The 27,310-nt window shown below is 32.5% G+C and overlaps 1 protein-coding gene across 5 annotated transcripts in view; it reads left to right on the plus strand.

The window, feature by feature from the left end:
* The window catches only part of Lrriq1 (leucine rich repeats and IQ motif containing 1), a 149,605-nt gene that overhangs the window by 18,978 nt on the left and 103,317 nt on the right, over positions 1-27,310 (plus strand). For all 5 annotated transcript variants that reach the window (XM_069989392.1, XM_069989370.1, XM_069989399.1 and 2 more), the window contains exons 9-16: positions 554-706; positions 1,892-2,042; positions 8,938-9,131; positions 10,311-10,438; positions 15,539-15,612; positions 16,452-16,545; positions 23,961-24,140; positions 26,301-26,750. In XM_069989392.1, the coding sequence (XP_069845493.1) occupies positions 554-706; positions 1,892-2,042; positions 8,938-9,131; positions 10,311-10,438; positions 15,539-15,612; positions 16,452-16,545; positions 23,961-24,140; positions 26,301-26,750 (1,424 nt within the window). The remainder of the gene's footprint in view (positions 1-553; positions 707-1,891; positions 2,043-8,937; positions 9,132-10,310; positions 10,439-15,538; positions 15,613-16,451; positions 16,546-23,960; positions 24,141-26,300; positions 26,751-27,310) is intronic.

The following is a 27,310-nucleotide window of genomic DNA, read 5'->3' on the forward strand; positions in this document are numbered from 1 at the left end:
AAAGACATAGCAAACAACCAAAAAATTGAATTTTGTTAAAAAAATAATGACTAAGCTAATAAAAGGTTGATTTCAATTATACAACTTTACATTTTTACAAAAATTGTGGGCTGGTGCTAGGGCTTGAACTCAAGGCTTGTGTGTAGCCCCAGAGCTTTTGAACCCAAGGCGTGGTGCTCTACTATTTGAGCCACAGTGCCACTTACAGCTTTTAAGTGGTTAATTTTAAATAAAATTCTTTTAGATTTTACTGTCCAGGCTGGTTTTAAACCCCAGTTCTCAGATCTCAAGCTCCTGAGTAGCTAGGCTTACAGGCATTATTCACAGGCATCCATCTTCTTGTACTACTTTTGAACTTGAACTATCATAGATGAGAGCATTGTCTTTCTAGGTGGGAACAAAGAGATCAAGTAAAAACTCAAATTGAATTATTAATAAATGTGACACTCAGTGTTTAGTATTACGTGAATTTTCTAAGTGATTTTGAGAGGCTGATGCAGTTTGTTCTGTTACGAAATAATCATGCCCATCACAATTTCCTTAAATGTTGTAGGTTAAAACAGTTGTGTTTCAAGATTTGCCAGGCTGTAGTCTGTCCACTTTGGCAGAGTGTATAAATCTTCAATTTCTTTCTCTTCGGCATTGTGGATTAACTTCTCTGCACAGCCTGACGAATTGTAAAAATCTTAAGTACATAGACGCACAGGTATGTCTTTTTTTTTTTTTTTTTACTATATATTCTCCTAGTTGTAAAACACTCATGTTCACATTTCAATGGTGATAACTTTGAAGAATGGTGAATACAATAACATATAATAAAAATTGAAGTACTTAAGTTTGTGAGATAGAGGAAGATGACCAATTTTGTTTTTTTTTAAATGTTCACATTGCCTGCCATGTTTTATAAATAGTGTTTGTATTATTTCTGAATTTTGTTGCTGCACAATAAAGAAAAAATTATACAGTGGTAAAAAGTGACTACCATTTTAGTTGATATGTTTTGGATTCTTCAGATTAGCTAGGCATTTCTGTGTGCTGAATGGGTCTCTCACATCTTTGTGGTTAGAAGGAAATTAGATTGCATGGATCCAAAATTCCTTCTCTTATAAATCTGCCTCCTTGACCAGATATCTAGGAGTCTTTGGTGATTTGGGAAGGGGGCTTCTTTTCAAAGTGTTCAGATACCAAGATTGAATATTCCAGGAAGCCAAGTTCAAATATGTAAATACCTCTGAAGCATCTGCCTATATCACTGTCATTGGCTGAACCCTGAGTTCGTGTGGGAGGGTGGATACAATGTGAATATGTGAATATTGGTTATGAGGTTTAGGAAGGAGCAACCCTATCACTGCTCCCCACGTCTAAGGATTTACATTCTTTCGACATGAAAAATACACTAACATCCAAAGGACTCAATGTTTCACCAAAGCATCACACCCAGATTTCAGGTACAGGATCTTTACATCTAAATCATATCTAGGGAGAAAGAATGCTCCCCAGTGCAATTTCTAGGGCACAATATTATCCTCTCAACCCCTGAGACCTGCAAAAAACTGGAAGATTTATATCAGAGCCCCAACATCACCTCTGCTCTACAATCATACATAATGTTGAAGACATTCCCAAAATACCCACTGCTATTCACTTAGGTAGTTTGAAATATTTTATTATAGATTCCTCTGTAATTGTCTCAAATTTTAAAGGGACATTACTAAGTTAAAAGCTAGCTCATATTAGTTAATGATAACAGTTTGTATGATTATTTTAGAAGTTAAACGATTCATATTTTCATTTGGGGATCATCTCTCATCCTTCCTCGTTTTGGAGACTTCAAATACTTTAATAATATGTCATTGAAGTAAAATTCATTTTTAATTGTTTTTCACTGTAGGAAAACCATATTGAGATGATCAACTTGGAAAACTTGGAAAATCTCTGTGTTGTTCTGCTTAATAAAAATCAACTCACTTCTTTTCATGGCTTGGATGGTTGCACTAATATTCAAAATCTTGAACTCTCACATAATAAAATCACTCGTATCGGTGAGATGAATGGAATTTTAATATTTAAACATGTGTTTCTTGTAACAGCTTTATTTCCTTTTTTCCTTTTTAAGAATAGTCCACCCTGATCAATTTGCATATTATAGTGTTTATACTTCCTTAATTTTAGATGTAGAAAATAATGCACTGCAGTTAGTAGCATTTCTTCTCTGCTCCTTCTCCTATAGAAATAGTCCTTTAATAAGGATCTGAACCCCACTGAGGAATGTAAACACCCAATTTGTTGACCAGTCATCTGTAATAGATTGTGGACTTTAAGCACTTCTCAGCAATTGTAACTGTTCACTAGTAAACCCTACCATCAGTACTCATAGGATACATAACAGCAGCTATGCTAACCTTTAGCTAAGGCTATACATAGCACGTGAAGGGATTCCTCATCGTCCTTCCATTACTCTATATCCATATCTACTTGCTTATACATATTTTCTGATCTATATTACTAAGCAACTAAAAATGCCATTTTGAACTGAAAGCCAGTCACATAATTTTTATAACCATTCTTAACATTCCAATCTGAGACTTACTCCATCATCTATTGTAGCCTTATGTCAAATTCTTCCTATGACGGTTCACTTTCTCTCTTACAGACTACCTCATGTTTCTCTTTGTTTCCAGTTCTGTGAAATAGCTCTGTTCTTGCTAACAACTTTTTTCCCCCAAGTCCCCTCTCTACTCCCCACAGAAATGCAGTTTCCACTCAATTCTGCATTATTTCCACCGAAGTAACTCTAGAATAAGATCCTGCTGTATTATTTATTAAAATGAATGAATGGATGGATTTTAAATGAATTTTACTTTATTAAGTTATTGAGTTCATTGTGAGATTCTCAAGAGCTGTTGGAAATGCAAACTAATTCAAGAGTACAGACTTGCCATAAAAATCAGGACCTTGTTAAAAAATAAACTAAGCTTTCATCTGATTGTTTGACAAACAGTTGAAAGTGTTGTACCCCTCACAAGTAACATTGTTTTCCAACCTATAATAATTTAGAAGTCTAACCAGGAGGCAGGATGAGAATACATTGGGAGATGGAAGTAAGCTTGCTTTCTCTGTATGGGCCAGGTGCTATATGGAGTTCTTAATACTAATTTTACATGACTGCTAATGTTTATTTTTTGTTTATGTCTTTATTTCATAAATGAAGTGTTTGTGAAACTAGAAAAATACAAGGCAAAATCCACTTAGCCACTATCTGACATTTGCCTCCTCTTTAATTTTTCTTTATATTTGATTTGCTTTTTCTTTTCTTAAAATAAAATTATGTAATTATGTAAAATTACATGATTCCATCCTTTCATATTCTGTGAAAAACTTTTAAATAAAACGATCCTTTAATTTACTAATAAGCTCAATAATGATTCCTTGTATGAACTGCACTCTACAATCCAATATTCTTTTTTTTTTTTTTCAGAACCTGTGTTGTCTTACAGAATGTCTTCTATTCCGACTTTGTCCATTTATGCGGCATAGATTTGGGGTTCAATTTTATATTTAAATGTTCTGTCCTATAGGCCATTTGAATTTACTCAATCTATCTTAGATATTTGGTTTCAATTCTGTCATCCCACTTAGAATTATGTTCTCTCTTTTTGTAAGGAAGTTGAGTTTACCATATGGGAATTGTTACTTGTAGGGTGCCTCCATTTTTTTAATATAGTTCTTTTTTGTATGTTATTTATTGTAAAAATACTGTACAAAGAGGTTACAGTTATATGAGCAAGGTAATGAGTACATTTCCTATCAAGCATTGTTACCTCCTCCTTTGTTTTCCCCTGCCATCCCTTCCCTCCCATCTCTACTTTTCCATTCGATTTCCAAAATATTCCTTCTCCACAGATATGGATTCAAACAAGATTTTGTTGGTCTTCCATACTTATCACCATACTTACCAATAACTTTTTTGAATAAAAATTCAAATTAAAATTCCATTATCTCTCATTTATGATAGTTGTAAGACTTAAGCATATTTTTCTTTTTGTTGTTGTTTATGCATTTCTGTAGGAAGTATGTGACAGTTAAATTTAAATATTATACAACAATACATCACTCTCACTTTCATCCTTTATATTATTTAATGTGGGAAGAAAAAAATTGTACTTGTTTTAACAAAGTGAGGTTTTTGTTTGCTTGTTTTTTTTCTTATTCCTGGGATTGGAACTCAGAGCCTGAATGCTGTTCCTTGAGCTTTTGTACCACTTGAGCCATAGATCCACTTCTAGCCTTTTAGTGGCTAAAGTTGAGTCTCATGGATTTTCTTTCTAGGCTGGCTTTGAACTGTGTTCCTTGAGTCTGCATCTTGAGTAGCTAGGATTCCAGACATGAGCCAGGAACAACCAGTTTAGCTTTTTTGTTTTTTAACATTTAAAAATACACATTTTGTGAAGTATGACTTTTAAATATTCCTTAACATATTAATTTACTTATATTTCTACTGCATATACTTGGAGATCACTGTAACTATTCCCAATTCAAAATATAGAAGCCTTTGACATGTTTTACTTTTAAATTCTAATGTAAATATACATAGTGATAATTCTGTTGTTCTGGATTGAAAAGTGCATTCATAATTCATATTACTATATTAGTACACATTAAAGTAAGCTAAAAAGGAATTCTTGAACTTCTATCTTTAATGCCAGCAATGGCGTTTAGGAACTTTTATGAGCAGTGAATTTCCTTAATAGGATATCTACAAGATTTATGTGAAAACTACCAGTATGAATGGATGAACTACAGCTATCTCTGTATAGAGGAAGCAAAATGTAAAACTTCTTGGCTGTCTGTTAGGTACAGAGAAAATATGTATTTATTGAGTGTGGGAAGGGTATACATGGTAAAGAGGATTTTTTTTCTGAAGATCAATTGGAATCTGTTTTTCGTCTTTGGGAGCTGCTTAAAGATTCTAGTTGTACTAAGTGAAATGCATAGATTTTTTTCTCTCATGATATATTGATGCTAAGAGCTTTTATGAAACAGCACAAAGATAGATTTGTGTTTATAATTGGTTACTATTCCTTGCTTCAAAATTCCTTTTTAATGTGTTTTTTTATTGTAAAAATACTGTACAGAAGAGTTACAGTTACACAAGCAAGGTAATGAGTATATTTCCTATCAAGCATTGTTACATCTTCCTTTGATTTTCCCCTACCATCCCTTCCCTCCCGCCTCCACAACTACACTCTCCCATCCTCCTAAATTGTAAAGTTTGTTTTTCAACATAGTGTCTTGTACATCTCAATGTTAAAATGGGTCAACCTGTATCCCTATTTAAGCATTTTGTTTTTTCCTTTCCCTCCCCAAATTAGAGAAGTGTATATACAAGATGCAGGGCACCGACATCAAATACAGTAAAAACAGGGGTTATACCATGGGGGAGGAACATACAGCTTCAATATTTCTTAAGGAGGTGAAGTAAAATTGGGAACAATACCACGTTTTATATTTGAAGTTCCATGTTTAAATTTTGGCTAATTTCTTCTAAGCTGTAATCATTGTAGATAATTAATATGCATTTTTCGCTTAGTTGGCTTTGTGTGTGTACGTGTGTGTGTGTGTGTGTGTGTGTGTGTGTGTGTGCATGTGTTTATGTGTGTGCATGCCACTCCTGGGGCTTGAACTGAGGGCCTGGCCATTGTCCCTGAGAATTTTGCTCAAGGGTAGTACTCTACCAGTTGAGCCATAACTCTACCTCTAGCTTTTTGGTGGTTTATTGGAGATAAGAGTCTCATAGACTTTCCTGCCTGGGTTGGCTTTGCACCATGATCATCAGATCTCAGCCTTCTGAGTAATTAGAATTATAGAGAGTCCATGGCTCATAGCAGCTTCACTTAATGTTTTTTATTATTAGAAAACAGCTATACATGTTTTTATTTGATTCACTTTCTTTTGCTTAATATACTAAAGGTTAATCTCTTTTATGTAATTCAATTAAAATCAGTATTAATTTATTAGAAATTAAACTACTTGTTTAGAGAGAATGTGAAATCTCATGATTAACTTCATCTAAGAGGTACTTATAAAACTAAAGCTTATAGTTTTTTAAATTAATAGCTACATGTGTAGGTACAGAATTATAGTAAACTTTTATTGCTGTATCTTATTTATTGACTACTAGGTAAAAAAGAAAATAAATGTGATGTTAATGTGTAAGAAAAATAGTTACTTTGTCTTTTCATTCATGAAGCTTCTGTTTTTACTATTTTTTGGAAAACTTTAATCTAGCAATAATTCCTTAATTTCAGCAACTTATTTATTGCTATACATTTCAAGTTGCAAAGAGAACTATTAATGTCTTTTTTTTCTGCCAGTTTACTTTCCAGATAATAATGCTTTCTGGAAAGTGACACTTTTATAAATATGAAATATAATCTTCAACCAAGCTTAATTACTGTCTAATGACTCATAAAGGAAAGATTTCTTTATCAGTAGATTTGGGGGGGAGGGAAGCTGACCATATCCCCCCAGGCTGAGCTGGAGATGACTATTATAGCCTATGTTGTCTTCAGAATTGTCCAGCTGCGTCAGCCTGTGGAATGTTGAGATTACAGACTTCCATTACCATGACCTGGTCTGAATTAATGCTTTTTCACAATACCATCTTTGGATAGTTGAGAATGAGATGGTATAAAGTAAGAGAAAATAAAGTTGTAGGCATAAATCTCCTTGTACAATTATTTTTGCATATTACTCTATATAGTTGGTGAATTTTTTAGTCCACTAGATGGCACTAGCTTACTTTTTAGGAGGAACAACATGGCAGTGTAAAACTAAATGATTTTACAGTGCTGCCAATAGAGGATCCTTAGTTTACATATGAAAAAGCACACTTATGAGCTGGGAAGGCGGCTTAGTTGTAGAGTGCCCCGCCACCCCCCACTCCCCAAAATAAAAGACACACTTGGAACGTATTCTTCTTCTTGACCAAGAAGAGGTAAAAATCCAACTCTCCCTATTTGTTTTTTCTTTTGTTGGTCTTGGGCTTGAAATCTGGGCGTGAGCGCTGTCCCTCAGCTCTTTAGCTCAAGGATAGCACTCTACCAATCGACCCACAACACCCCTTCTGGCTTTTCTGCTTACGTGGTGCTGAGGAATTGAACCCAGGGCCTCATGCATGGAAGGCAGGGACTTTACCACTAAGCCACCTTCCCAGCCCAAACTTTCCCCATTTCTAAGTCAGTATTCTTATTTCTATCCTGAAGAACTTTTGTGTTGAAATTGAAATCTTAAATGTTGAGTTCGACACATTTGTATGTATGAATGAATTATTAGATACAGCCATTGATGAGCAGCTAAGGGAACTATATAGTCTATTTAGTGAAAACCCCTGGCTTAGTTTATCCTCTTTGCCATTCCTTTAGGATTTACTTCCATTTAAGAGCAATTTTTATTAGACCATTATCCCATTTTTGTAGGAAAAAAGGTTCCTTGAAATAGATATTTACAACAAGAGTGACCAAATATTAATTTTACTGTGGCTTGGCAGAACCCAGTCCCACATGGTTTTCATTAATTTTTTTCTTTTCCTTTTTTTTTTTCTTAGTTTTCTTTTCTTTTTGTCTTTAGATTGAAGTGTAAATCGTATACTCAAATTTTACTTTTTCCAAAAGCAGCTTCCTCCTGATTTTACAGGTATGCCAATGATTTAGAAACCAGATTGGCCTTTTCTTTTCTTTTTTTTTTTTTTTTTGGTCGGTCGTGGGGCTTGAACTCTGGGCCTGGGCGCTGTCCCTCAGCTCTTCAGCTCAAGGCAAGCGCTCTACCACTTGAGCTACAGCGCCACTTCCGGTTTTCTCGTGGTTTATTGGACATAGGAGTCTCAGAGTCTTTCCTGCCCCGGCTGGCTTTGAACCATGATCCTCAGATCTCAGCCTCTTGAGTAGCTAGGATTACAAGCGTGAGCCACTAGCGCCCGGCTTTTTTTACCATAATTCTAAGCTTCATAAATTTCATTGTCAAATCCAAGAGCTATACCTCCTTTTCTCTCCTTTTCTAAGTGTAATTTATTTTAAAAATATATAAATGCATATATATATATATATGTGAATGAATATCTTGTCAGGCGTGTCTGTCATATCTTAGGACCAGCAGGGAGACAGCATGTTTGAGTTAATTAAGTGGCGGCTACCCATCTTTTTTCCACTTCCTCTGTACTATGGTTTTTATCTGGATTACTTCATTAATGCCTCTAGCAATCAATCAGTCAAATAAACCTACATCTGCTACAATATCACTTGCACAAACAATGATGTCTACATTGTGCATCATATGAATAAAATCAGTTTTCAGATTTTAAACCTACACATTATTTTCTATGTCCTCCCAGAGATGCCTTCGTTCTTCACAGAATTCTTCTTCTTCTTCCTCTTCTCTTCCTCTCCAAATGGTTCTGGTGCTTTGTGTACTATATTACCAAGCTTTTGCTGACAAAAATCATTATTTTTCTTATCCACATAACCTATCTTTAGATTCTTGTTTCTTTTCTGGTTGACTCTTGAAGAGTGTCACTAATGTATTTATTGCTCCAAGTTAGTGGAAAATTCTATGTCAGTATAGAATCACTGACTTCCTGTCAGAAGAGATCCCCTCTTGTGCCATTATATAAAATATTCAGTACCCCCAAAATGTCTTAGAGAGTTTGATTACATTTTTGTCATTTAAAAATATACATCTCAGGTGAGATGTGGGGTCTCACATACTGTATTCCCAGCACTCATGTGAAAAGATTGTAAGTTCAAAGCAAGTGTAGGCTACATAGTGAGACCCTCTCTCAAACAACAGCAAAATAATATGATAGAATGTATTATTAGCATATATTAGTTATAACACAGTTAAGAAGAATGTATATATAAATTTAGATTTATTTTTCTTCAGGTGGTTTAGAATCTTTGAAAAATCTTCAACGACTAATTGTGGACCACAATCAGCTAATAAGTACCAAAGGCCTTTGTGACACACCAACCATCATACACTTGGATTGTTCATATAATCATCTTACCAATGTTGAAGGCATTGAAAATTGTGGATTGCTCCAGATATTGAAGTTACAGGGAAATTATCTAAGTGAGGTAATTCCTTTAAATCGATTTCCACGATTAATGTTGCATTTTCTTTGTTTTTTTTTTTTTAACTAATCTGCTTTGATACTCAATTTAACTTAATCTCTTCCCTAATTCTATTTAAGAAATGAGCTGGGTGCTGGTGGCTCAGGCCTGCAATCCTAGCTACTCAGGAGGCTGAGGTCTGAGGATTGTGGTTCAAAGCCAGCCAGGAAAGTCTGTGAAACTCTTATCTCCAACAAACCACCAGAAAACCAGAAGTGGCGCTGTGGCTCAAGTGGTAGAGCACTTGCCTTGAGCTGAAGAGCTGAGGGACAGCGCCCACGTCCAGTGTTCAAGCCCCATAAGCAACAACAAAATGCTAATCTATGATATTTTATTCAGAAAAAAGCCCGTCCCTAACCCTCTATGGATCCACTGCTTTCATCCGGATTCCTTACGCTGTCTTTATACACAGTTGCAATGTATGTTGAAATTATTCACTAGTCGCCCTTCATTCTTTGTCATGAAGAAATCACTTGGTTCAATTAAGTTACATTTTTAAATAAGTAAATGACAAGAAAGTGTAACATCAGTAGAGGGTAGAGGGCAAACCAAAGGGAGATTGAGGATGAAATATAATTGTACTTTGTTTGCATATATGGAAATTATTTTAGAAGTGGGATTAAGGAAGAGGGAGGGATAGATGAAGTGAGTGATCAGAGTAACATTATTTGCATGTATGGAAATGTCACAAGGAAACTTCCTCTTGTCCAACTAATAGCAAAATGTTGAACAATTATATTTATACATTGTATGCATTCATATTTTATAAATTTATTTTACCATTTTCTTATAATCCTAAAGTATAATAATAATTGTGATTTAGGAGCAAATTTACCTATTCTGTAATAGTATTACGTTGTGTCATGAAATAATGTCTATGCAGTATGTTAAAAATTATGAAATTATGGAAGTGGCACTGTAGCTCAAGTAGTAGAGCGCTAGCCTTGAGCTGAAGAGCTGAGGGACAGCACTCAGGCCCAGAGTTCAAGCCCCATGACCGACCAAAAAAATTATGAAATTAGAAAGTCTCATACATTGATTTAATACTTGAATTTTAGAAGAATCTATTTGTGGTAAATTTTAGTAGATTTTCTTACTTGTAAATTTTATTGATAAAAAGTAATATGCTATATTTAAACCCAGCTTCCATCCCTGATGAATCATGTTCTACTACGAGAACTTCACCTGGATGATAACAGCATTTCAACTGTGGAAGCATTTTCTTCTTATTGGCTGCCTTTACTTCAAAATCTCACTCTTTCTCAAAACAGGTGAAAATGTATTTTTCCTTAGGTGATAAATCTGAGCAATGATTACTTAAAATGATAGTAAACTACATAACTTAGTAAAGACCTCAAAGACTGGTAGCCTAGAATATTAGTAAATTTTAGTTATTTTATGTTCCTCATTATGTTTCTTCTTAATGATGCATGTGTGTTGAAATGTTTCAGGGCAGGTTTGTTTATGTTTATAAAGAATACAGTCCTTGGAAAATAAACAAGGGATTTAATTTAATTCAGAAGGATGTCTCATTTCTCTCAAATGGTACTTATTAAGCCATGAAAGAAGTTTTAATCTGCTCTCAACTTGCATGTTCTTTTTGTAACTGATAAGATGGATTTAAATTTGATTTCCCCTAGGATATAAAGTAACATTTAAAAATACCTTAACGTTCAGTCGAAATGGGTACCTCCTTCAGATGATCCATTTGAGACCACCAACATCTGGATCTTTGCAGAGAATGTCTAAAACCAAAACAGGAGCACAACGCATGTACTTCTCTGCTTAATACTTCACTGAGACTTATCCACTAATATGATTAATTAGTTCATTAAAGGCACATGGAGTGGGATAAAAGAACTACTTTAACAAGAAATTATTTCATTGAGGTATATAATGATTACTTTAAAAATGAGTTAAGAGCAGCCTAATTAAATATATAATATCTTGTATATGCACAACATATAGATAATACAATTCTACAAAAATGTGTAAAATTGTGTTAATCTGTATCACAATAGTGTTCATATTTTGAGCATTTAGGTACGAAGTGATTTAACTTTGACAGTTTAAAACTGAACCTACATTCAGGTTGTTTTAATCATATCTAAAATATGGAATTTTATTTGAGTTTAAAAGGACATTGTTCAGGTTTAAAGATAGCTAGATGAGTGACACTGTGAAAATAATTTAAGTCATCCATCATTACTGGATCTTTTCATGCCACTTTTCAGATAAAAAGTACAATTTCAAATTGAAACACTCAGCTATTGTTGGTACCTGTATAGTTAATCACTTATAAAAATGATCTTTAATCACTTATACAAGTGATCTCAAAACACATTAGCAATTGCAAAAATATTTAAGGAGATTAGAAAATACTGAAATGAAGACTCTTTAAAATAACAATGCTTGTGATTTCTTTGATAATTTAAATCATTAAAGAGATATTTTGTTTCTAAAAATTTAATTAGTAGTAGGTGATAAACTTTGGCCCATTTGTTCTCTTATGATGCATACATGTATTTCAATCTGATAATATAAAGGTATTTACTTAAACTAAAGCATTATCGTTTTTAGAATTAATTGTGGTAATTGGAATAATTACTCGAATTATTTCTATCTGTTATTTTGCTTGTTTATAATATTTGAGTACTGAGATGTGGTTTTCTATTTTGGAGGGATATAATGGTAAGGGTATCTGACTTTATATACACTTTATATGGATAGGCTTAAAAGATTGATCTTTAATCTCTTAAGAACTGAGAATAAAGCGTATTATGTGATACATAGTGCTTTAAAATTTTGAATATATTGTTTGAATATATTGTTTGAATATTTTTGACTATATTGTTTCTGAATCTCTCCAAAGCTCTTTCCCATGTAACCTTCCACTGTTTCTCAGGGAAATGGTCTACTGGCACCAATAAATAGTGATGTGTGGAATGGAACAATAGGGTAGTGCTGATATTCCCAGGTATCCTAGAATGAAAGTAATCTTCTGACTGGGATTTTCCTCAAGAACCTTTATTTACTGCTAACTGTAGAAATGATGCATCTTACATAGTGTACTATGCATGTTGACATTTTCAAGACAGTGATAAAACTCAAAGGCAGCAAATATGGTTTTGAATTTAGAAACAATGAATTATCAGTGAACTGATGTTAATCAAACGTTTTTCTTACTATCTATGCTTTATTTCCCCCATCTTTAAAAATTCTAACAGCGAACCAAATTAACAAAGAAAGTGAATATATTTTACAAAGCTAAAATTAATATAGTTATATACTTATTAATATCCATCCATCCATACATACATGGATATTTGGATTTGTGGTTGATATGGCTTTTAGACTATATATTTTTCTTTTAATTTTTGATAAATATTTTCATAACAAGCAAGAATTATATGCATATGATTTTCCCAACAAACTGAAGGCATATAGAATGACATATAGAATGAATACTGCTTGACATATTTGTTTCATGCTGTCTTCTGTTTTAAATTTTCATTAGAACTTGTGACTATTTTAGGTTTGACCTAGCAGAGTTCTAACTAGAAAACTCTCTGGCTTCATAAGCTCTTCCACTACCAGTGAGACTCAAGTAGGAGCAGAAAATGGAAACTGTTACTGCTCATTGTACAAATCTTTTGCTTTTTGTCGTCTTTGAAATTTATATCTTTTCAATGCCCAAGGCTAATGTGACAAGGTCAAATGGTATTAGGTTTTCACTAATGTCCTTTGTATTTCTGGTTTGAATTTTCTTTGAAAAAAATATACTCAGAATGCCAGTAAAAGGCGAAGTTGTAGAGGTTTGAGGAAACAAAAAATAAATAAATAAAAGGATTCCTTGATTAAATTTCTACCATCCTAAATGAATAATCATAAAGGTGAATAACCAGCTTTCTTAATTAAAATTTCAAAAAAGGAAAAAAAACAATGATTTTATCTAAAGAGATAATATTTCAACATTACAAAGTTAACTTTGTTATAATGTATTTCTTTTGTCAGTCAATCGTTGCAAAAGGAATATTTATTGATTTTAAAACATTCTAAATCTTATTTTCTTCTGATGCTTTCAAATAATATCACTAGATTATGAATTCTTTAAAACATGAACTAGTTTGAAATAATAAGTCATTATTCTTAAGGATTTAACATGTCATTAAACATTAGTCTTTCAAAATAATTACATTAGTAGAGTAGAGATTTAGGTATAGTAGAATAGAGATTTAGGTACAGCATATATACAATGTATTACAACACAAATAAAAATTTTCTTATTAATAAGAACCTTATATTTTCACTTGACAATTTAAATGTATTGCTTACAATAATAATCCAGAACACCCAGAAAAATATTAAAAAATAAAACTAAATCCAATAATTATGAATCTACAAGATTTTAATTTCATTCCTACTCATTTTTGCTTTTCTCCTTTCTTTTTTCCTCTCCTTCTCTTCCTCTCTTTTCTTTTCCATTCTTACCTTCCATGTCCAGGTGCTATTTCAGTAAATTTTACTATTATATATATCCAATATTTTCTCATATTTTCTTTTAGTAGTTTGGACTTTCTTCATGGAAACTGTTGGAAAGTAGTATTGAACATTTTCAATATGAAAACTAGCAGTCAAGAATTCAGTTTATTTCCTACAAAATTAAGAAGAGTGAGGGAAAAGAATGAGTAAGGGAGAGATGGGTGAGAATATTTAAAGGGGTGACATTGATCAAGATGCTTTATTATAATTTATTTAAAAATAAATTTTAAAGATAAAATAAAATAATAAAAATCAAACAAAATTAGAAAAAATAAAACTACCATTGTTTTTGGGATTGAGGACATAGTTTCTTTCGACCTCACTATTTAGTCTGTTTTTTTTCTCAGTAGTATTTTCTTTCCCTCTGCTAATGTAGAACAGGGATGAACAGGAGAGGGTCAAGGTCAGTACAGGGTTATTCTTGTGCTCAGTAGTCAGAGGCATTCAAATCCCAGGAGGTTTTCAACCACCAGGTTGCTGTGTGAATTCTGGCATTGGAATAATAATAGTTTTTCTAAATAACAACCTAAAACCTCCAAACAATAACATAAACAATGACAGAGTTCACAGAAATAAAAAGATAAACCTGCAAGAACAAATGGAGAAAAAAGACATATAGAAGGGGAATTTAAACAATTGTATTTTTTCCACCAGAAAGACTACATTAGAATAACCATTTGAATTATTATAGTATTCCCCCATTGTGAGGCTAAATTAATTTAAAAGACTTTTAAGTTCTCTTGCACAAGAGTGTTTTGTCATGTTTAAAGATTCACATAAATTGATTTAATTTTAATTTCAAAGTAGCAATAATCAGGTTGAAGAATAAGTATATACTTACCTCATTGAAAATGTGAATCAGGCTAAAGTGAAGTTTTCCTTATGATCTTTTTTTTCTGATGATTTGAACATTTTCTATACCATTTATGTTTCTTGCTTGAATATGGATTGTTAATGACAATTCTAACTGAGAAAGTGACTTTTTTTAAGTTCTAAAAATAGAGGAGAGCACAAAGAGGCTTGCAGGCCCTGAGTTCAAGCCCCACAACAGACAAAAAAGAAAAGAAAGGATGAGTACTAAAAGTAGAGGAAACTATTCTTTGAATTTTAACATACATTATTGAGATTATTTTAAATATCAGTGCATCTCTGCCAAATTGAAATCTGCATCATTGATATAAATCATTTTATAATAATCTCTTCCTTAGATTTATAAAGTATGAGGCAAATTTCTAATTTAGAATTTAGTCCAATATAATTTTGTATACTTAAATTATTTATAATACTTTCAGTCTAGTAATCAAAGAAGTGATTCAATTAAAAGTCAAAATCAATGAAACTATTCAGGTATCCAGTTACAAACTGATTTTCTGTACCTTAAGTTTAAATCATGTTTGAGCCAAGAAGGAAAACAATAACAAATGTAAATTCTGTATAACTGTAACAATTACAAAACAAAGAAATACTAAAACTGAGTAGCAAATACACATCAAAGTGAATGGCATTTGTGACTAAAATTGGAAATTTCATGGTCATTTCTCTTTAAAATGAATTAAAATCTCCCATTATGGAAATATTCCATGGTAATTTCTTTTTAAAAATGAACAGAAATCTTCCATAATTGGATTACTTACACTCTTAAAAGACTATATTTTAATAAGTACTGTTAGTAAATGTTCTATTGTATTGTACAATTAAATTATATGTAATCACATACAATTTACATAAATATGCAATTGTGTTGTACAAATGAATTGTTTCATAGGTATATGAATAATGTTAAGAATAGGCCCACTTAAAATGTTTAATTTTCTTGTTTTTCTTTTCAGTTTAACAAAAATTGTACCACTTTTTCATTTTGTTTCTTTGGAAAAGCTAGATGTTAGCAACAATTGTCTGTCTGGTAAGTTAAAATAATATTTAGATTTTTAAAAATAATAGATTCTTGTTTCTGTTCCAAATATGATAAGGAGTTGTTTAGAATATATGTATTTAATGATACTTATAAATAATGATTTATATATTTGTAGTTAGTGTTATGGAAATTTTCTGTAAGAAAGCATTCAGTAGGGTATTCTAGGCTACATTTAATAACTTTTGTTTGGTTGTTTTTTTCAGTACCAGGCCTGGGTCTTGAACTCAAGGAGTGGGGTGCTGTCCTTGAGATTTTTGTGCTCAAGGCTTGTGCTCTACCACTTGAGGGCTTTTTTGATGGTTAATTGAAATTGAGTCTCATGGACATTCCTGCCCAGGCTGGCTTCAAACTGCTATCCTCAGATCTCAGCTTCCTAAGTAACTAAGATACATGTATGAGCCACCACCTATAATAAATGCCAAAGGTGTCATGCTTAGCCTTATTAACTATTTTTATGTAAGCCACCAAACGTGTATTTGTAACTGGTGTATTAATCGTATGTGCATATATATTCAATTTTCCACACTAACACATTACTTTAAATATCACTTAATTTTTTGTGCTTAAAATCTTAATTCTTCCTGTATGAAATAGCTTTGAACCTAGACTATACATCAGGCTTTCCTAAATTCCCACAGCTGGCAAATGTTAGAAACATGTCTGACAGCAGTCTGTCGTCAAATCTCAGAAAGTCTGCTTCCAAAAGCATAGAATATTCTGCAAAAAAAAATCACTTCACTTTAATAGCTAATGAATGAACAAATGGTAATTAATTCATAATATTTACCTGTGATACCTTTCATAATGATTTTGTTGATTTCCTATAGACCTTACAAGTGTGAAAAAATGGTTTAATGAGTGCTATTCTCTCTGTGAACTCTCTCTGACTGGAAACCCACTCCTTCAAGAAATAAACTGGAGGTAATGAAGCATTTCTCACTACTGGTCATCTTTTCTTATAAAAATTGGAAATAGTCAAGAAACAATGAGATGTACAAAACGTTATTTCGAAAAAGAAACTTTACAGCTTTGGCGGACGAGGCGGGGAGGATGGAAGATGGGAAGGGATAGCAAGGGGAAACAAAGGAGGAGGCAACAATGCTTGATAAGAAATGTACTCATCTGTCCACATCTCCTCCAGCATCTGTTGTTATTAGAGTTCTTGATTATAGCCATTCTAACTGGGGTGAGGTGGTATCTCAATGTTGTTTTGATTTGCATTTCTTTTATGGCTAGAGAAGTTGAGCATTTCTTCATGTGTCTATTGGCCATCCTTCTTTCCTCTTCAGAGAAGTTTCTCTTTAAGTCTTTAGCCCATTTATTTATTGGGCAATATCCAGATGCCCCGCAGTAGATGAATGGATCAAAAAAATGTGGTATATATACACAATGGAATTCTATGCCTCCATCAGAAAGAATGACATTGCCCCATTTGTTAGGAAATGGAAAGAGTTGGAAAAAAATTTATATTAAGTGAAGTAAGCCAGGTACAAAGAAACATAGGTTCCATGGTTTCCCTTATTTGCAATAACCAGTGTATGTCTGAGTCAAGCAGAAAAGGTCAGTAAGTTGATGCTAGGGAAATGTTTTTTTTTTTCTTTCATGCAATTGTTTCTAACACATTTATAAGATGATTTCTTTGTCGCTTTGTATGTCCCTCCCTCACGGTATAACCCCTGCTTTCACTATATTTGATGTTGTTTTAATTTGTGGAGGCGAAGGAAAAAAACCAAATCGTTTAAATAGGGATACAGATGGACCCATTGCAACAATGAGATGTACAAGTCGTTACATTGAACTTTACAACTTTAGTGGAGGTGGGGAGGATCGGGTAGGGGAGGCAGGGGTGGGGGTTATGGGAAGGGATGGGAAGGGGAAACAAAGGAGGAGGAAACAATGCTTGATAAGAAATGTACTCCTTATCTTGCCCATGTAATTGCAACCCCTCTTTATGGTATTTTCACAATAAAAAATAAAAAATTAAAAAATTAAAAAATTTTTTAAAAAAAGAAATGCACTCATTATCTTGCCCATGTAATTATAACCCCTCTGCATGGTATTTTCAAAATTAAAAAAAAAGAATTAAAAATGGTACAACTAAAAGAAAAGTTAAATTTAAAAATAAGTTAAATTATCATTATAAAATTTTGCAAAAATAGCTAATTTAGCCTGATATAATTTTTCTACATGCCTATGAACTAACAGAAATTTGAAAATATAATGGTGATCCAAAACACTAAAATTTATTGATAATACCTTGAATTAAAGAAAAAAAATTTGTTGAGAACTACTCTCTTGAGTCCCTATGGCTTGGAATGTAAAATATTTTTGGCTATGTATTCTGTCATATTTTAATTGACATGTAGCTTTACAAACCTATGAAATATGCATTTAGATTTAAGAACACAGGAAATACTGATGAAATCAGGATAATAACCAAATCTATTGCTTTAAACTTTTCTTAAAAGATGAAGCTGAGCAGGATGTTCAAAATATCTAGAAGAATGGGTCTCAAGTGTTTCGACACAAAGGAATGGGAAATGTTTGAGTTGATAGACATGTTAGTTATTTTGGTTTGATCATTACACTTTGTACATATATGTCAAAATATTACAACATGCCCCATGGATCCATATAATTATCAACTTTCAATTAAAAATGAAAACTGATAATATATTAAGTATTCATTAACCTAGCCAATATCTTTTAACAATTACCAGCCATGGGCTGGGAAGGTGGCTCAGTGGTAGAATGCTTGCCTCCCATGCTTGAGGCCCTGGGTTCAAAAAGCCAGAAGTAGTACTTGAGCTGTAACTCAAGTAGTAGGGCACTAGCCTTGAGCTGAAGAGCTGAGTGACAGTGCCCAGGCCCAGAGTTCAGGCCCCATGACTAACAAAAAATAAAATAATAATAATAAAAATAACCAGCCATTTTATTACAATTTATATAGTAAGTGCATTTTATGTTTTGTTCATGAGTATGAATATGAAAACTATTACCATTAAGATAGTAAATCTTTTTGTTAGCTTAAAAATGCCCTTTGCAAACAGTTGCTTCCCTTAGTAACTTGAAACATCTCACCACTTTCTAATTATGATCATTAGATCTTGTTTCTGCTAAGGCATCTGATAATATTCTGGTGTTTGTTTCTCTTTCTCTGGATGGTTTTTAAGTTCTCTTCAGCAATGATATTTAGTAATTTTTATTATCACATGTTTTTATTTAGGTTTTCTCTACTTAAAATTTTCTGAATTTCGTGGAAATGTAGAGTTATAGTGTACATGAAATTTGTAAAGTTTTGACCATTATATATCCAGATATTTTTGAATATATGTTTATTGTTTGAATCTCTATTGAAATATTAAACTGCTTGATATATTCTCAGCAAACATTGTTCTTGTATTCTTCAACTTACTTTTCTTGTTTTTTTGTGTGCTTCACTTTATTAGATTCAGTTACTGTGTCTTCAAGTATTATTTTTTTAATGTGTGTTTTTTGGTCATGACTGTAACTCTATAATAGTTCTATGTCTCAAGTTCTAGATTTTTTTTTCTGATTAATAGGAGATGGATTCTCTCAGATATGTGTGCTTGGGTTTGCAATCCTTAGGTGTCAGCCTGCTTACTAGCTTGAATGGCAAGTATAAGCCACTAGCATCAGGCACTTACAATTTCTTATCCAAAGTATTTCTTCATTTTTTCAAATGTTTTAAGTATATATATATATATATATACACATATATATGTATATATATATACATATATGCATGCATATATATTTATAAATTCTAAGTAATATTATTTTCTCCTCAAATCTTTCTAAATAGTAAATAAATAAATAAGTAAAGATATTCTAACTTTCTTTTCAGTTATTTACATCATTCCTCTCATTTACCAGTCAATTATTTTTTTAGTTTTTCCTCACTTGTGGTTCAATGGCTTTTTTTTCTTTTTGCACATCTGCTCAATTTTTAATGACAACATAAATCTTCACTGTCAGTGCTTAAGTTTGTAATATTCTTTCAGGGTTGATTTTATGTTTGGTGTTCAATAGCTAAGTTACCTAGTGAAATGTATTCAGTGCTTGCTCTTAGGTTATGTGAGGACAATCTCAATGAGACCTTCAGACCATTACTAGGTTAGCCCCTTTGCTTTGATGCCTATTTTCTGAATTGTTTCCCAGAGGTCAGTTTGTGTGTGTCCTTTCAGCGTTAGCTTGTGAAAAGTCATTCCTTACATCCGTTCTTGTAATCGTTGTGCAATCAGTAGCTTTATACTGGTCTTAGATAATTTTCTCTTATAAATTCTTTGGTCAGTACTAATTTGCCTATTTTTATCCTAACATACCAAAATGATTTGTCTATGTCCAATTTAGAATTTTCAATCTCACATGTGTGTGCTATTATTTCACTAAAGCATGTTTGAGATATTTTACTCATAGCCTTAAATTTTTACAAAAAGCATAGTTTAACTTATTAATTTCAGATATGTGGGTATGTGAAAATTATATTTGTAATATATTGGTAATAAATTTGGGCATCTGTTTTGCAAATGATTGCATAGTGCCAATGGAAATACCTACTCTGTAACAGATATAAAAACCTGTTTGTGATGAAGTAAATTATAACAGTTAATTAAATTATAGTGTCCAATATTTCAAATATTCATGTTTCTCTCCACTTTCCTATCAAATTTATCCAGTTTTACTTTAGTGATAATAAATGTTAATTCTTATAAGTTAATAGTTTTAATGCCCATTCTCAATAATCATCAGTGTCAGGAATTCCAAAAATAAAGTCTTTTTTAGGAAGTTTTTATTGTGAAAATACTGTACAGAGGGGTTACAGTTACATGTGCATGGTAATGAGTACATTTCTTATCAAGCATTGTTGCCTCCTCCTTTGTTTTTCCCCTACCATCCCTTCCCTCCCACTTCCATAACTATACTCCCACCTTAAATTGTAAAGTTCGTTATTCAACAGTGTTTTGTACAATGGGTCAACCTGTATCCCTATTTAAACATTTTGTTTTTTGCCCTTCCCCTCCCCAATCACATGGTACTTCACAGATTTTCTAAGTGTTCTGAGAACCTGAACTCTAGAATCAATTACTAAATGACATAGCAGTGTGTAATTAATTCCAAATTATAAGGGATCAGGAATTTAAGCTTTTTGTCCATTGTGAAATGGTGTCTTGAATGTATTTCTAGACATCTTCCTTATGATCTGTAATAGAAGCAGTCAAAGTCTCCATCCAGTTGCATCAATGTCACAACTCTGTGCTTCTCTTACATTGTCACTTAAATTACTAACGGGGACTTTAAATTACGTACCAGATCTCAGAGTTAATACTAAAAGAAGAGCATTTTTATGTGTTTAAAGGCACCACTTGGCAAGTGATAGTGCTGGTAATGCAACTCTGGGATGGATAATTGTTGATAGATCATCTGTTATGGTTTGCATCAGAATTGGCCCCCAGAGGCTCCTGTGTGGATGGCTTGGTTGCCAGTACAGCAATGTTCAGAGAGGCAAGTCACTGGACTGTGAGGGTCTCTGACATCAAAGTGGATTAGTCCGTTGATGGGTTTATAAGTTTACGAGTTTTTGGCTGGTGATGGGAACTTGGGAGTTGGAAACCTAATTAATAGGAGTAAGATCTTAGGACCATGCCATGTTTATAAAATTTAAATTGTTGCTTTCTCTTTCTATCTTAATTCCTGGTTGCTAGGAGGAGAGCCACCTCATCCACTACATGCTCCTGAAGTCTTTAGGAGGATATGATTTTATAGCTTATGTTGGTCAAATAGGACACACTTTTTTCCTGACAAAGGTGTAACTTTCCATTACACAACTAGACAACTGGCATATAACTAGAAACAATCCCATGGACCCAGATACTTTTTGGATTAAAAAAATCATTTGTCTTTATGGTGCATTAACTTATTTTAGTAAAATATGTACATCAGAAAATATATTATTTTTTTATTATTTACTTTATTGTTATTATAGAGGTGATGAACAGAGAGGTTACATTTACAGGAGTCTGGTAATGAGTGCATTTCCTTTCATACAGTGTCTTCTTACATTCTCTCCCAGTGCCTCTCTATCTCCATCCATAAGTCGTATAGTTCACTTTCACCTGTGACTACTCCGAACAGCAGTCTGGAGGTTCCTCAAAAAAAACTAAACATAGGCTTTCCCTACAACCCAGATATACCACTCCTGGGCATCTACTCTGATAATCATGAGCCAGGATTTACTTTTTCTAAACTGTATAAATATGAATATCCCCACTTACTTCCCTTAATAAGTATATATACTTTATAATTTAAAAAATATTTAATGGGAAATCATCAATCATGAAAGAAAATTAATAACAATTCTATGAGTAGGCTATGTATACAATTAACTTGGTATTAAAATTACTGTGTTTACATGAACATTGCCAGCCTAGAATAATCCCAACTTGGAAATCATACTTGTCAGTTTTTACTTAGATCAGTTTATCTAAGCTATGTTTCGTTCTCCTGAAGAAGAGATACATGTTTCCTAAAGATTTAAATATAGAAAAACTTAAAATATGGATTTGTTAATGAAAGGACCAACTCAAGCTTTAAGCTATTTGTTTCAATGAACTTTACATTACCCCTGATGCCAACCAAAGGATTAGTTATAGGTTTTCCCAGTTGGCTTCTTACTTTCATGTCTAGCCAGTGATAACACCAACAAAACTGATGTACTAAAAAAAAATCTCTTTTTAAAGTATAATCCTCAGATTCAGTTTGAAATCTCCCATGGGAATTCCCTTCACTCATTAATGATAAATAGAGTTTCTTAAGTGACAGAATATGCACGAGGAAGTTTTTACTAAATGAAATATTGATTCAGCCCATGTCTAGGAGGAGCCCAGCTGGAAAAACTAATCTTGAGATCTCACAGTATTCTTATACTTCATTCCCAACATTAATCAACTTGTAACAGCACTTTATAACATGTTCATCAGAAACTCTAGTAAATCAGAACTTTAGCAAAACTTAATGTTCTCGTATTTGGGTTTTGAAGACTGTTCCTTAAACAAAAAGGAATTGGAAAAATGTTTAAAATAAATCAGCAAATCCAATCTGTGAAATTACAAATTTCAACATATTGCTACAGTCTTGAAGAGCCAAGCACATATTTATATCCAAGTACATTTAAAATAACCTTGCTGAAAATAAACTGGGAAGTTTTGTTTGTGAAGGTTATGAATGACACAAAATATTTCCAATATAAAAATCCACATCTTTTTAACCCTTTCATAAGTATTCTCTACAAATAAAATATATTACTTAATGATACCTTTATCAGTAGCCATGTCAAAAAAAAGTTTTTCTATTGTTAATCTGGTGTCAATTTCTATGTGAGTGATTATGTAGTACCATTTGCAATAACATTATCATATCTCCTAGAAGTTTTATACTTTTGTATATTACATTTGGATCTATAAACTTTTTTTTCCTTTTGGGTGAGTGCCAGTCCGGGGGTTGAAATCAGGACCTGAACTCTCTCTCAGTGTTTTGGTTCAAGGCTGGCATTATGCAACCTGAACCACAGCTCCATTTTTATTTCTTTGGTATTTTATTGGAGGAGAGTCGCGTGGGCTTTCCCTTTCCTGTGTGTGGGCTGGTTCTGAACCTTGATCCTCATTTCACAGCCTGCTGATTAGCTATGATTATGAGAGTGAGTAACCAAAGCCTGGCCTATGGTCTACTCCGAGTTAATGTTTTGTGAATTATCTAAGGTTTGTCAATGCTTATGTTATTTTTTTTTTTACTGTAGATTCAATCATTTTAACATCATTTGCTAAAAGAATTATCTTTGTTCCCTTTCCTGCCAGTATTTAATCAATGGTTAGGCAGATATATTTATCTCTTCTTTTCTATTCTTTGTCCCTGATCTATTCTGGATTTTTTTTTTACCATGATTGCTACAGTTTCATAGTCAGTCTTGAAACCAGACAGTGTCAATTCTCTCAATTTGTGCTCCTAAAATATTGTGTTAGCTTTTCTGGGTCTTCTGTCTCTCTCTCTAAACTTTAGAATCAATTTGAGAATATATATAAGATGCTGTACTGGGATTCTAATTTGAGCAAATTAAATTGTGAAGAGCTGGCCTGGCAACAATGCTGTCTTCCTATCCATGAACATGGTGGTTCTGTCCATTCATATTCTTCTTTAGTATATTTTATTAGTATTTTATAATTTTCATCCAAGAAGAAAGCTAAATTTTAGGGAGATTTATTTAAAATCTTCCAATCAAATATTGTCTAATCAAGTTTTGCTTTGTGTGTTTCCACTAGACAAACCCTACTTAAAATATTACCCACTCTAAGCATCCTCAATGGTGATACGCTGACCTCTTGTTCAGAAACCCACAGTGCAGAACACCACCAGCTGGAATCAGTATGTTTCCTGGATCTTTGTCAGCACCAGATTCAAGAACTCACCTCACTGTCTGAAAACTGTGCCACTGGAAATTGGTATAATTATTAGGTTATTCCTGTTATATATAAAATAATGTAATGGATATGCATAATTTAGAGAAATCTGATTATCACAACCATACTAGTTTTGATGAAAGATGGTGTGTTTGAGAGGATATTCCATCTTTAAAAAATTTTTGGCACAGAGTGTTGTAATTCTAACTACTCAGGAGGCTAAGATCTGAGGATCACAGTTTGAAGCCAGCCCAGGCGGCAAAGTCCATGAGACTAAACTCCAATAAACTACGCAGGAAAAAAAAAAAAGCCTGAAGTGGTGCTGTGGCTCAAGTATTAGAGCCCTACCCTTGAGTACAGGGAGTCACAGGGTTAGTGCCCATGCTCTGAATTCAAATATGACTGGCCAAAAAGGAAAAAAGAAAAAAAAAGTCTTCTAGCATCACATCATAGTTTTACTTTTAGAACACATCAACATGTACTTTGAACATAAAATAATGTCATAAACTTAGTCAACAATTATGTGCTTAAGATTGTATATTTCCAGAGAATTCATAGATCAACATAAAGCTAAGCAAGGTAAAAAAAACAATCAAAAATTAAAATGGAGTACAGCAAATATGACATTTATTACATTTTAAGGTGACTATTCCTCAAATATTGAGTTTATACATGGTGTTATGGGTGTACTGTAGAGAAAAGCAAACAATGCTTCTCTATATCCAGAGGACAGAAGCTGAAAGTAGTCATAATCTAATACTGAAGAAAGAAATCTTTCTTTTCTCCAAAACTTGATACAGAATCTATTATAGTGAATGAATAACTGATGTTTTATAACTGAGTCTTTAAAACTGCACTGTCTTAGAAAATGCAAATAAAATAGAAAAATCATTTATATTTTTATGTATTCACAATGAATGACTATATATTATAACTATTAGAACTGTATATATGTATTTCTTCAGTTCTAAGGTTAATGACAAAATTATGTGCTTTGATTATTGTTTATACTGTCATACACACTTATCCTACATGAGGTAAATTTGTTTAAATCCTTTTAATTGATTCATATGGAAGATTATTTTCTTGTAGAAAAACAATTTAAATTATTCTAGAAATAATATTCACTTTTAATGACCACCAAATTATATTTGTTTTGTGAAAATCTAAATTAATATTTCCTTATGTGTACATACTAATGTACAAGTCTTTATGTAAGAAGGATCTTTTGCATATTTTATCTTCAAATATAGATTTTGATGTGTGATTTAACGATTAGACCTGCTGAGTAATAATTACTATCACAATTTAATTAGGAATTATAAAATTTTCTTTCCATTCCAGGACCTCATTGTCACTTTCATTTTTTTACTGTGATTAAATATCATTGTATTACTTCAGAGGAAATAAGCCAGTTTGTGTTTATATATTAATATAGTTAAGACATATAATGTTGAAATAAGTAAAGTTTCATTCATTAATAACAGTTTCAGTGCTAGGGATTAAACCCAGTGGCTCACGCATGCTAGGCAAGTCATTCACCATTGAACAACATCGTTATACTTGAAATAAGTAAAATTTGAAATAAACTATGATAAATTGAAATAAACCAAGATAAAAATGTAATCAAGAACCTGGGAGTTTCATGGGAAACATAAACATCTACCCAATTGCTTGTCTTAGAATCTAAAAGATAGGGATTAAACAGTTGTTCAAGAGAATCTCATTTATGTCTTGAAATATTTGAAATATGGATTGTTTTTCCAGAGAAAAATAGTAATAAAAACTTTCCCATAATATAAGGTCGTTGTTTAAATGTCCAGTACAAATATTTGCTGTGGCAAATGCGAATGTAGAAAGCATACTTATTTTATAAGTACGGTCTTCAAATTTAGGCCACCACAATTTCTGATGTTTATTTTAATCAAAGCATGATTTTTTTCTTATTTCTGCCAAAAATACCTTCAATAAAAATGACCCTAAAATGTCCAGACATTTTGTCTGGACTGATACATAAGTAAACTTAACAAATAGTTACAATTTTAAAATTAGATCAATTTTTGAGTAAATAGCTGCAAATAACTCACATACATATAGCAGTTACTTTTAATGTTCATCTCTGGCATATAATAATCTATACAAGTTGTAATGTTTGCGGATATAATTCTTATTATTAAATGTTGTTATCATGTGTTTGTTCAGGGATATATTCACTTGGGATACTGCAGAAAAACTCCATATTTCCTTTAACAAGTTGATGGCACTAAGTAATGAATTCAGAGGTAGACATGAACAAGGAGATGTAAATGTGACCAAGAGAGACAAATCAGAAACGCATCCATATCATCCCATCCTACCAAACAGTGACAGGGCCCTAGGAAATGTTGTCTCCCAGTCTCATGCAAAAGAACACCAAGCAGAAGCACCAGACATTCCTAAGAAATTGACTGACACTCATTCTAGCCACTCAGCCTCAAGCTGCACTTTCTTGGTTGAAAATACGGAAAGAAGAAATAGGCAAAGAATAATAGACCAGAAGAGAGAAGACAGCAAGATAGACAGCATCTCCACCAAAAAAAACCCACTTATGGAAACAGTAATGAAGAATTCCCTGCTGAGTAATCATCAAAACACTGAGCAGGATTCAAAAATGTAAGAGACATAAATCACTTTGCCTTATGGATGTTATGTGATTTCAGTCAGTATAACCAAATAATGACTTTGTAATATAAATCACTATACTTCATATTAAGTTCTTGGAAAATATTTTCATGATATGTGCAGTTATTAATCACAGTACAGAATACTTTTGTTATATTTTAACCTGTTCACATTTAATTCTTAGTCTACTTTAATTGAAAATGAGTAAATGTGAAATTGTTTTTCTACTTTTAAATTTCTAAGTAATTAAAATTATTTTAAACAAGAAGTAGAATATACATTTTAAAAACATCATGCTCTAAATAGTCAGATTTTTCTTTCTCTTTTTAAAAGATACCTTGACCTGTGCTTACTATTTGCATATTGAACTAATAAACATTTAATATGCACATATGCAAAGATTTGAAAGTGCTATAATTTTATTTGGCTCAACAACTCTGTAAAATGGTAGAATTCCCTGTGATTAATAAATCACATTAATTAATACATCCCTTTACAACTATTAAACAGCTTTAGAAAATGGCTGGCTTTAATTATTCATTGAAATAAAA

This window comes from Dipodomys merriami, unplaced genomic scaffold (assembly GCF_024711535.1).
Source record: "Dipodomys merriami isolate MVZ:Mamm:240054 unplaced genomic scaffold, mDipMer1.0.p SCAF_10, whole genome shotgun sequence".
NCBI classification, from domain to species: Eukaryota; Metazoa; Chordata; class Mammalia; order Rodentia; family Heteromyidae; genus Dipodomys; species Dipodomys merriami.